General features: G+C 44.5%; 1 protein-coding gene across 1 annotated transcript in view; it reads right to left on the bottom strand.

The window, feature by feature from the left end:
- Positions 1–12,758, bottom strand: part of tnn (tenascin N) — a 49,296-nt gene that overhangs the window by 25,108 nt on the left and 11,430 nt on the right. Inside the window, exons 2-4 of the mRNA XM_056597618.1 lie at positions 7,974–8,060; positions 1,120–1,317; positions 95–313 (exon numbers count right to left, since the gene is read on the bottom strand). Coding sequence (XP_056453593.1) covers positions 95–313; positions 1,120–1,315 — 415 coding nt within the window. The 5' untranslated portion in view covers positions 1,316–1,317; positions 7,974–8,060. The remainder of the gene's footprint in view (positions 1–94; positions 314–1,119; positions 1,318–7,973; positions 8,061–12,758) is intronic.

Raw genomic sequence — 12,758 nt, 5'->3', positions numbered from 1 at the left:
CACCTGACCAACTGCGGTCCTGAAATTGGCAGGGAGCTCGTTCCGCCACTGCGGGGCCAAAACAGAGAAGAGCTGGGACTTGATGATCTGTTACCTGCACCCTTGCTGTTGCAGCACCCGTCGGCACACTGGGTCTTCAGATAGTTGACCTCTTCCTCCAGCCCGTTGACCCGGTACATCAGGGCCTTGAAGGTCTCCGACTCGCCGCAGTCGCAGGCCGGCGTCCGCAGGCGGATGTTGTGTCTGAAAACCACCTCGTTCTCCCCCGTCCCGTCGGCGGTGGTGGGGCTGCTCTCCGAACCAGTCTGCACAGCTGTTTTAGAAACAATAGGAAAAGGTTGATATGAATGTTGATAATGGGTAAGCATGAGTTTGTAATGGCTTCATGGGTTTGGATTCAATAGCCCCCCCCTTACCCCCACTGCCCCTCCTCCTCCCTTACTCTCCTAAAAACACCCATCTTACGCACTTATTGTATGTTTGTACGTCCTGGCACTTAAAAACAGTAGGCTACTTAGCATCTTATCCTAGCTATCTTTGTTTGTTTGGGTTAACCTGGCAATTGTTAGTGCTCGACATTTGTCCTATGAACATCCTCACTGTACCGACAGCAATAAGAAAATGTACTTATTATTAGTCTCTTTGGATAAAAAAAGCCTCATTATCTTTTTTGCACCCGCAGACTTGATGCATGATGACACCATAAGCAGGAAGGCCATTCAACTTCTTTGCACCTTTTAGTGATTTGAATGTGTGAGCAGGAGAACACCACAGCTGTTTTGAGCTAATGATTTAGATGACCTCTAACCCTCTCAAGACGAGCACCATAGAATGGAATGACACCCCTACCAACTCACATGAAGCCCAGTCAGAAGCCGTCACAAGATGTCTGTTTTTATCTCTAACCACACCTCTGTAGGCCTATGTGTAATCTCAATGGTTCTATGTAGCATCCATTTGTAAAACATGAATAAAGTCAAAGTTATCGGTTTGATTCCCACTAAGACCACCCATGCCCAGGATACATACCCTCAGCGTTGAACAAAGGTTTCCACTAAATCCCTATTTCATAATCATGGTCTCAGTGTCAAGTCTCCGTGCCGTTTTCGTCACACAAACCTGCGTCCTGGGGCTGGCTCTGTTCACAGCTGCCCGGCTGCATGTCGATCTTGTACACGTGGCTGAAGGTCACGCCCTTCTCTGTCGCCGGTGTCCCAGCCTCACCGTCCGCCCAGCAGAGCCGTGAGGTGGCGGTGATGAGGAGAACGACCAGTAAGCACATAGGCTTAGCCTTCCACAGGAGTCTGGTTATCATGGCTGGAGGTGAGGGCACACACACACACAGAAAGACAGACAGACGGACAGACGGACATGGGAAATAAAAGTTTGGGTTGAACTCTTGTCCTGTTTGTTTAACCAGTGCATTAACACATGCGTTCATACGCACACGGGCCAGTCGAGAGAATAACGGTAAGGGTTTACATAATGTTCATGGTCTGATGATCTGTGTCAACGCCTGACAAAGGTCTTAGTGTTGCAGGGTCAACTGGTGGACTGCAGAGAGGAAGATGCTCAGTAGGGCTGGTAATAGCATCATCATTACTAAAGCGATAACAAATGAGCACTTCAGTACGATGCGAACACAGAACCGTATCAGTTACAACGCGTTTAGCGATATTTATATCAGGACAGTGTTCTTTGCCTTTGTTCTCAAGAGAGGGTGTTTTTATAAGGGGACCGAAATATGACCTGGATGCCACTGTGTATTCGAACAAGGCAACTGAAACTGTGACGTAAATGTGTGTGTGTTCGCGTGTGTGTGTGTTCGTGTGTGAATTTAATGGGAACGGAAGTGGCGAAATGTACGGTAAAATAAAACGCTGCAGTCATCACTTTTACCAAAACCATTATAAGCCAAACCACAGATGGTGCCAAGTCAGTAATTTAATTTCATCTTCAAAGGAGCGCAGAACTTGGTCGTGGAATATGATGTCATTACGTCGAAAGAGAGTGACCAGTAGCCATTATTTATTCTGTAAAAAAAATATTAAAACGGGTACTTTTGCTGTTTCAAATGAAAGGAACACATGGAAAAAATGAAAGAATACTTATGTGTTATAGGAAGAACATGTGCCAGAGTTATCTTCCTATACACCTCATGGAGTGTGTAGTATGTGTGTGTAATGTTGCATGTAACAACACTACTCTGCTGGCATTATGTTCAAATTATATAGTAGCTCAAAAGAACAAATGGAAACATATGTAGGTTGTTTGTGATGGAATCTCATAACAACCACACAGAAATATCCAAATTTAAACCGATTTTTCCCTATCTCACGGTGCTTTGAACTTTGACCCGTTATCCAGCATGAAAAATGTAATATTCCATTAGGTAATCTCCGATTTAAACACATCTTAGATTAAACACTATGATAACAGATTAGGTAGAAAAACCAAATTCGAGAAACATACCATGAGTATCCCATTCTACACAGTGTGTGCGTGTGTGCTTGCGTGCATGCGTGTGTGTGTGCGTGTTGCTCTGAGAAAGAAAGAGTCACAGAGTAGACTTTAAACGGCCTTAAAAGTACTACTGCCAGATGAACAGGTCTTCTTCCAGCCAGCTGGGCCGTAATGACATTTGAAGCGGCATTGGCAAAACCCTACCCTGTGGCGTTTTTATATGGTCAACCGTTAACAGATCAGCCAATTACAAAATGAGACCCATTTAGTTTAAAATTAAATAAAGGCCAGCTCACCAAAACATATCCTCCTCGGCAGCAATTCTCCCAATGCTACACAAATGAGTTTGCAGTGCAATTTGCACATCTTCCAAATCTTGTAGTAGGAGAAGATAAGGCTGGAATTACGATGCAATAGATGTTCCACTTTGATTAAAACATAGCCATATTTCCCTGATTCTTTGTGAGAACAGAAATCCAAAACCCTGCGGTCGGATGGTGGTGCCTATATAGGGCGATGAGATCACACCATAGAAGCTAGATGAACCCACCGATACAGTTTAATGGCTTAATCACTGACACGGAAAACATATTATGACCGAAGATAGATGGCGTTCTAGGGAAAGTTAGACTGGATAAAAGATTAAAAAAATAGAACCGAATAGAATCAGCCTCCTTGCCAGTGATGCAAGCAATCATTGACTGTGGGACAGAACCAATAAACATGACAAAACATATCAAGAGCTTAAACTTGATAGTTTTTACATTGTAGTAAATGTGCACATGAAGATTGAGGGTCCGGTTCTGTTAAGCTGTCTGCCAGCTGTACAAAAGGCTCCTCTGGGCTCTGCTAGACCTTTGTGTCAAGGATAGGGGGGATGTGTGCGTGTATGCGTGTGTATGTATGTGCGCGCATGTGCGTGTGTGTGTGTGTGTGTGTGTGTGTGTGCGGAGCAGGCGCTCATTAAAGTAACATTAGTGTCTGAGTTTTATGAGATGTCACCAAGTACTGGCATGCGAGAGATGCTTAACTTGTATGTTTGTAGCACCCTGTCAAGATGATGGTTTTAAATAACCCCCCACCTCCCACACACACACACGCACACACACACGCACACACACACACACACACACACACACACGCACACACACACACACACACACACACACACACACACACACACACACGCACACACACACACACACACACACACACACGCACACACACACACACACACACACACACACACACACACACACACACACACACACACACACACACACACACACACACACACACACACACACACGTACACACACACAGGAGCGACTGTGATGGCCCTACTGGGGACCATAGCCATTCTTTCTATTCAGGAAGAGAAGGATGGACGTAGCGCTGGGGGAATATGGGGGAGAGAAAGGACGACGATTATTTACGAAATGCATTGATGATTGTTTTGGAACAATTCCTTTTTTGCGAGACAAAAAAAAGCAAAGTGTAAATCTGCATAAAAAGAGTGTGTGGTTATTAATGAACTTGTGATTTTGAAGTGTGTTCGCTGAGGACGGACAAAATGGGATTCGGCTAAATAGTGCGCACCGCAATAAAGTTATCGCCAAGCACTAAATTGATTGATTCATAAAATGAGGGAAAAGATGACGCATAGATGGCTGTCTGGATGATGGATGTACACAATCACAGATATGGGCAGCCATGCATCCATGCACCATTAGATCCATAAACGTTAACGCTGGATATATGCCAGACGGATCACACACACACACACAAGCCTGAGAAGTATTTTGGGACATAGGGGCTAGTAATCCGATAGAATTTCAACGTGCCTTTTACAACAGACTCAAGTAGAATTCAACATGACCGTAAAATTGTCAGTGTCAACTGCCTTCCCGGTCCTAACGTTTCAGTGTGAGTATTTCAATGAGCCTGTTAAAGACATTGTTTGTCTCCTCTGTGTACTGCATTTACTCTCCAAGAGACGCTAACAGTTGGGACCTCAGAGATGGTGGCTAGTTACGTGGACGCGTTTGTTTGTACATGTGTTAATTCTAGGGAGAACAAGAGAGACACAAAAAGAGTTCAGAGCATATAGGATGCGCTGAACGTTGCTACCGAAGGTAACCACAACCAAAAGAAACAACGTAAACATTTAAGCACAGTCTCCTCTGCCAGACTCCTTTCCGAGTTTAAAGTGCCCGTCTAAAGCGGAAGCATGTGTAGATGTATGAGAGTAGAGAGTCTTAAGTAGACCTTTGTAACAGTCCTATATGTAGAACCTCTTTCATATTTGTTGCTGATATTTGGTTGCTAGCATTTGGTTGCCTGGTCGGTTGCCTGGATGTATATGATTCAGCTGAGGTGGTGGGTTCACGTGCACCACCTTTGTTTGTGTAAAGCCTGTGCCAACGCCGCCCCCGTTCCAGGGAGCACGCATCATTTGGTGCCTCTGATTTATATTGGCATGTTGTCAGGACCGGTGGTCTACTCCACGGGTGATGTCATGAGGCACCACCGAGTCATACAGATGGGATTCCATTGGAAAGTTACACAAAAGGAAAAGCATGTATCAGTGTGATTCATATGTGTTTTTTCGACATTTTGAAGATCTATGTTTGCATTTATGATGTACATAGTTACACACGCGGAGGGACGAACAGAATTAAATGTAACTGTGTAGATTAGTAATTGACGTCGTGTTCGCTTTTGAAATCTGGAAATGGGACATTGTGGGACATTGTACAGATCGGAATACGAAATATATTAATATAGAGGTAGATCATGCGTTTGCCGGAACAAAAAGAACAAAAATAAAATAGCGAGATCCATTATTATCAGTTCTCTTTCAGGTCTTAGCGTCTTTTGTTTGATATCCCTTCATCTGACAAAAGAATGGCTGTTTCCTACCAGGTTTGAACTGGACCACACCGAACGAGCCCCCCGGGGGGGGGGGGGGGATTGGAAAAAACAACAAAGAAGCACACCAAGCATACGTCGAGGCTTTATGTGCGGTTAACTACGTGTGCAAGTACGTGTGTGTAGGTGTGTGTGTGTGTGTGTGTGTTTGTGTGTGTTGATTTTCCCTTCCTCTGCACCAGCTTGCAGGCAGGAGAGGGAAAAAGGAAAATGAAGCGAAGTGAACAAAGCTGTAAGTGATTACAGCCTGATGAGACGCGCTCATACCCGTCCCCTCAGTCAAGACAACGGACGGCCATGACAACCGCCTTCGACGGCATACCAGAATCACTTATCATGCCATTGTTTGATGAAAACTCTGTGCACCGGAGAAAAGTACTTTAGGATGCTCCTTAATATTGTGCTGTTGTTGAATTTATTCAGAGGGACCTTTCTGCCTGCAAACCCCTGGGATTTCCTTAGCTCACGTTGATGAGTTGAATGTCATCATCTCAAAGTATCGTTGATTTTTTTCCACAAGCCGGTGTGCACCACCTCGCTGGGAAACTGTAAAAAGCAGCACTAGTGTATTTCTACGTGATGCTGTCAGTCACTTACAGAAAACAAACCCGTCTCTTACAAAGCAAATGCTCTCAAGCGTCTTTACACATAGCAGACAGCAGTAGATTGTGTTTATTGGTTTGACATGGTGTCAACATGGTGCTAAATTCATGTAATCTGATGATTTGCCTAAGGAAACTGTTTGGGAGAAACAACAAGGTACACTTGGCAGCCACCACTTTGGTTGTGGGGAAAAACCGACACATAAACTGTTTATCAAGTTCCCTCCAAAAACCATGCAATGGCATTCTACAAATCCCTCGTTTAGGACCACGAGACGAATATAAATCTCTTTTACTCACTCTCTCCCTCGCTCTCTTTCTCCCACAGTGTTAAACATCTGTATTTCATTTTGTCAGAGCTTCTGTGTAAACCCCGGGCCAATACAGCAGCAATACATATAAATCTACAGAACTGACAGCAGGAGATGTTTCTTTCATATCAGAGGATTCCGTACAGAAAACTACAACCTGATCCAATGATGGAAAAGGCTCATAAATGCAATTGATGCACTTCGTGGTCTGGTGACGGGTGGCCTTTTTGGATCGATAAACAGTACTATTTATGATCATTCAAACAGCTGTGAATTTGTGTCAGAAATCAAGCGAACTAACAGTTAATAGATACTCATTGTGACAATCTTAGGGTTAGGGTTTTCCTATTATTGTCTAGTGCTGTAAACTAACGCTCAAAAGGTGAAGGCATTTAAGGGCTGTAGAGCTATGTTTAAAGACACTACAATAAATCAACTTTACGACTCTTCTCCCCAGCCCTCTCTTTCCCTCTCCCCCTGTCACTAGCTACTTCACAATTGCAAAAGCACACACTCCCTAGCTGGCACGTTCATACAGTACCTGACTACCAGACAGCAGAGGAGAGAGAGTGAGAGCGGGTGAGTGAGTGAGTGAGTGAGTGAGTAACTGAGAGAGAGAGAGAGAGAGAGAGAGAGAGAGAGAGAGAGAGAGAGAGAGAGAGAGAGAGAGAGAGAGAGAGAGAGAGAGAAAGAGAAAGAGCGAGAGAGAGAGAGAGAGAAAGAGAGAAAGAGAGAGAGAGAGAGAGAGAGAGAGAGAGAGAGAGAGAGAGAGAGAGAGAGCGAGAGGAGAGAGAAAGAGAGATAGCGAGTGAGTGAGTAAGTTTGAGAAATGGAGAGCGAGTGAGTGAGTTAGTGAGAGAGAGAGAGAGAGAGAGAGAGAGAGAGAGAGAGAGAGAGAGAGAGAGAGAGAGAGAGAGAGAGAGAGAGAGAGAGCAAGAGAGAGAGAGAGAGAGAGAGAGAGAGAGAGAGAGAGAGAGAGAGAGAGAGAGAGAGAGAGAGAGAGAGAGAGAGAGAGAGAGAGAGAGCAAGAGAGAGAGAGAGAGAGAGATCTGCAAAGTTAGAAGTGAGAGTGAAAGAAAGATGACAGGGAGACACATTGACAGAGAAAGGGAGACGGGGTCGGTTAGGGAGGATAAGTCAGGCAGGGACATAGGACTAATGGTAGGAGGGAGACACAAGGGACAGGATGAGCAGCCTGAGTCTCACAACTGCTTCCTTTCTTCCAACAGGCCAAGTCGGATCCTATGTATTTAACAACACAGACCGGAGATCAGCCCAACATGATTGAGTGCATCCTTAATGCTTTTCCAACTTGACTGGGAACCAGAATCAACAACCTGAAAGGAAGTTGGGTTACCGCTTTCCATGTGCAATAAATTCTGGAGCTGTCGAATGTGGAGTCTAGCTAAATAAATCAAATGTAAAGGGATCAAGCATTCAGGTCTAGTCGTTAACAATCCCAGCAGTAAAATACATTAATCCAAGCAATGTAGTAACATAAAAAAGCTCAATGTTTATTTGTTTAATACTTTTTTCCTTTTCCTGGAGTATTGAATAATGCCCGGTGAATGTTCGAATAAAAAATAATTGACCAACATAACAATCACAAATGAAAAGGCAATTGCATAGCTAGCCAAAATAACAGATTAACAAAACATTTCCGTACCGTTGCTGTAGTTTTGCTGTGACTTTCTCTCTCTCTTCTCGGTCTCCTGCTTTCTCCTAAGAGACTCACACACTCTGCCGCTGCCACCTGTTGACAAGCAAAGGCCAGTGATCTGACGCTCCAATGTCTCTCTCTCCCCCCTCTCTCTCTCTCTCTGTCTCTCTGTCTCTTTTTTCTGTCTCTCTCCCACCCCCTTTACATGCTCATAGGCCAGTCGCAAGTTAGTTTTGGGAGCCGACCATTTCCTCCTCTTCTGAAAGGATGGAATGAAAGAGGGAGAAGGAGGGTGAGGTGGATGCAGAGGAGGAGGAGGAGGAGGAGGAAGAGGAAGGGGCAGAAAAGGAGAAATACTGTTGAGAACTAGAAAAAGCCTTTTCTGAGGAGATTGCGGATTGTTGAAGGGCTGACGCAAAACTGGAAAACTGAAAGATGGCTCTAAATGATTTGGAAAACTGTGATGGGTTGTGTGGGGTTTGGATAGAGTTCAAAGGTTTAAAGTCTGAAAAGAGTAAGACTAAGAGTATAAACACAAGAACCAAAAAATAAATAAAAGGGTTAGATGTTATTTGGTTTTTATTGATGTTATTTGCTCACATCTAGCTTTGTTGAGTTAAGGCCACAGAATGATATGGGTTATACTGTTGGAATATGTGGGTTCTCAGCTTTCATTTCACATACTGTTTGTGTAGAAAGCACAATGTGTTAAAAAATAATGCATAATGAAAGCATTTTAGAAACGTAGCCTACTAATTGTCTACTTCTACCAGAAGCAAACAACCAGAAACAGGCAACCAGCAATTTATGAAGAACGTAGCCTCAAACCATGTCTTTGTTCTCAAAAACGACGAACACATGTGTGGATGTCCAACATTTGCCTGTCCCTCCAATACGTGACTTTATTTGCCAGTTGAATAATGGTTCAAAAGACGAGACTGTGTCAAGAAAGTGGAGAGTTGCGATTGGAACCAATTCCGAATCATCACACATAAACGCCCAATGCTGGAAAAGTATAACTCCAATAGCTTAATTATGACAACGGCAATGAAACAAGAACCGATTTGAGATTCTTATTGTGTTTCTAGTGAAATATTGACGTTCATAGGCTCCATTGACTTCCATTATAAATGTTATGTTTAAAAGTTTAACATTTTAAAAAGTATATCATATTTTGATGAGAAAAGTAATTGGTTTCCAATGTCAGCTGAACAATAAATACATTTAAATGGTCTCTCTAGTTGATACAACTGTGGAAGTAGCTAAGTAAAAAAATGAAAATAAAGTGGCATATGAAAAAAAAAGTAATTACAATTTGGTAGAAGAACAATTTATGCTTTAGATTGCAAATATACATAGCTGTGTCTGAGATCTGACAAACGTAGCAAAGATTCATGATGTTTTAAAAAGGGTTGGCAATAAAGTAAATTATTATGAAAATCAAAATAACAATTATTACAATAATCATAATAAAATCATCATGATGGTTGGGATATTCCTAAAGATATTTGGGTTATCCTTAGAATAACTGCATTCCAATAAACAGTATTTGAGCAAACACACAACTCAGAGAGGCCATAGTTGTTCATCCCACGGATTCAAATCACAAACCTTCACATAAATAAAGCATCTTTTCATTTTTGGGCACAAAAGAAACAAACTTTGACGCTTTTGACGAATAAACCAGATTTGCAAATGTTGTGCTTTTTCTCTTTTGTATTTCTAGACGCAATTTATATTCAATCAACTGTAGCCTCCAACAAACACGCACACAAACTCCCCCCCCACACACACACACACACCAACACACAGGCAACCCCACACAAACACACACACACACACCCACACACACACACACACACACACACACACACACACACACACACACACACACACACACACACACACACACACACGCACATACAACCTCACACACACACACACACACACACACACACACACACACACACACACACACACACACACACACACACACACACACACACACACACACACACACACACACACACACACACAGCAGAGACCCCAGGTGTCAAGGTTGGCTGTGCATGGTGCTGACAGTCGCCGTTTGTCTCTAAATATACAGCAATGGTTTCGTGTTTCCCAGGAACACAGCAGACAGAGGAATTGTTGAAGAGAAACCGGAGCTACCACGACCACAACCGCTACGCCAGGTGTAGCGGCGGCCCAAGGACACGCTGCTGCTGCTGCAACTCTTTTTTTTTGTTTTTGTTTTGTTTTTTCCCTGCCCAGGATCCCTTGCCGACAAGTGTATTTCGGTAGCTTTTATTTTGAAGGTGCGGTCAGTCATACTCCTGTCATGTCATGCAGGACGGAATGGCATCTGGGGACCGATGGGTACGCAGGGGGCTGCATTGTTGTTGTTGTAGTTTAGTGGGACTGTCAACAGTAGGCCTATAACAAAACCGTACTAGGCAGCTTTTTCTTGTTAGAGGGTAGATCGTGTAGGGAAAGACGGATGGCCAGACAGACAGACGGATGGATAATTAGTTAAACTGATACCTATCAAGCTGTAACAGATAGCAATGCAAACAAAATAATTATTCCTTTTTACCGTATTGTAGATCAGCTTATAAGAGCATATAAGGCTTCTGCAGGATGTTCGATTTTGCAAACGCTAGTAACGGTGTCCCACATTAACCCCTCGTCCAAGAAGGGTCCTGGGAAGCGATATAGAAGGCATGGTGGGAGCCATCCAGTGATCACTACCATTGATCTGTTATAATCCGTCGTTAAACCCCTGACTGCCCCACCTCGGCCTGTTATTGGCCTCCTGCTCCGTCCCTGAGAACGTGAGCCAAGAGAGAAAATGTACACTTCCTCCGATGAATACCGGGTACCTTTGTTAAATATATGTGAGCCAATGTTTCAGTGCCCCGGTGGGATGGTACTACAGAATCTAGGATATTGTTTAGATGATGGCTTGAGCATGTTGGAGTCTGAGGAGTTTTAGATTTCACTGGGTGTCCGTATACACATCCTTTTAAACCATAACTCACGTTACGTGGTTCTTCTAAATATTTTGTAAGGAGATTAGTTCCAGTCTGACACCGTAGTCACGCGTGGGGATGAACTGTGAAGCCAGTTTAGAATTGCATGACTTATCACGACACACGCAGCAAAATAGTTAAAGTATTTTTCATAACCCCATTTCAAATTCGTATCACACTAATTTCGCATCATTTGTTTTAAGCGGTGCAATGCTAAAATCAAGTTAAAAAAGACCGATAACTGAGCTGAGCTGTGATTCAGCTACAAAGTTCCCCCGTTAACAAGCCTTCGGAAGCTAATACGACACCGAAGACATTTTGTTTCTAAATGACTGCCCTAAATCTCCTCACACTTGAGTGCATTTATTTTAAATCCTAACTAAACCTGGAAACTAGTTTGGGCTCACTAAACGTACAATGTGGGGCATTAACTGCACCCATTGTGACAGATGGTGCACATTTATTCACCGTAGGGCCAAGAGGCTGTTGGCGGCTTGGCGGGAAAGGGAGAAACAGCACTGATTGCATGTTTCCTCGTGGATCTGGAAACTGTTGATTGAGAAGAGTGGAGGGGGAGGGGAGGAGAGGGAAGTGGATGGAGGGGGGGAGAGGAGAGGAGGGGAGGGGAGGGGTGGAGGGGAGGAGAGGAAGGGGAGGGGAGGGGAGGGAGGGGAGGAGAGGAAGGGGAGGGGAGGGGAGGGAGGGGAGGAGAGGAAGGGGAGGGAGAGGAGGGGGGGAGAGGAGAGGAGGGGAGGGGAGGGATGGAGGTGAGGGGAGGAGAGGAAGGGAAGGGGAGGGGAGGGAGAGGAGGGGAGGGAGGGGAGGAGAGGAAGGGGAGGGAGAGGAGGGGGGGAGAGGAGAGGAGGGGAGGGGAGGGATGGAGGTGAGGGGAGGAGAGGAAGGGGAGGGGAGGGGAGGGAGAGGAGGGGAGGGAGGGGAGGAGAGGGAAGGGGATGGAGGGGAGGGGGGGAGAGGAGAGGAGGGGAGGGGAGGGGAGGGGAGGGAGAGGCTTATTTGATCAGGAGAAGAGCCGTCACTGAGGGGGTCTTAATGCAAATAGGAGCCGACAGAATTATCCAAATAGTGACATCTCGCACGCAAAACCACGTTGAAAAGATTGACCAAAACGTCTGCTCTGCCTGCAGGGTATCAAGGTTTGGCTTAATACCGCACTGCCAACTCGGAGCACCATCAGGAGGGCCAGGCCATGTAAACAAGGCGTGTGTGAGTGTGTGTGTGTGTTCTTTTCATGTGTTTACGCAAGGGGAAAAAAAAGGGGGCAAGAATTAGATTAGGGTTCAAAACCAGATTACACTCTGTTTACACTTGGTTGGTTTCTGAACTGGTGTGAATTAGATGTATGACATGTTGCCTCCGGGAGCCGAATCAGATAGAAGAACTACACACGGCGCAGATCAAACCTCTGTCACTTATGGGGGGAAAAAGCCAACCCAGAGGGGAGACGTAGTCATCACAAGGAGTTATTCATTCCCTTTGAGGTCCGTGTTTGAGATTTGAATTGAAAGCATTGTGTGTTGCAGATGGCCGGATATACATTCAAAAGTCCATATCAGTAGAGAGGTATACACACCGGGGCACATGGACACACAGACAGTGGTAAACACAGACAGGAACAGCCATACGAACATGCATTTACTTTGATATGTGATAAGAAGGGCTCTTTTTTTTTCTTCAACCGCGCACCACTATGTGCTGTCATGTTCTCCTTTCATAAACAAAACAATGTTGTGGGTATTCT

The sequence above is a fragment of the Gadus chalcogrammus genome, chromosome 8 (genome assembly GCF_026213295.1).
Source record: "Gadus chalcogrammus isolate NIFS_2021 chromosome 8, NIFS_Gcha_1.0, whole genome shotgun sequence".
NCBI lineage: Eukaryota > Metazoa > Chordata > Actinopteri > Gadiformes > Gadidae > Gadus > Gadus chalcogrammus.
The sequence above is the reverse complement of the archived record's forward strand: the minus strand, read 5'-3'. Positions and strand labels throughout refer to the sequence as shown.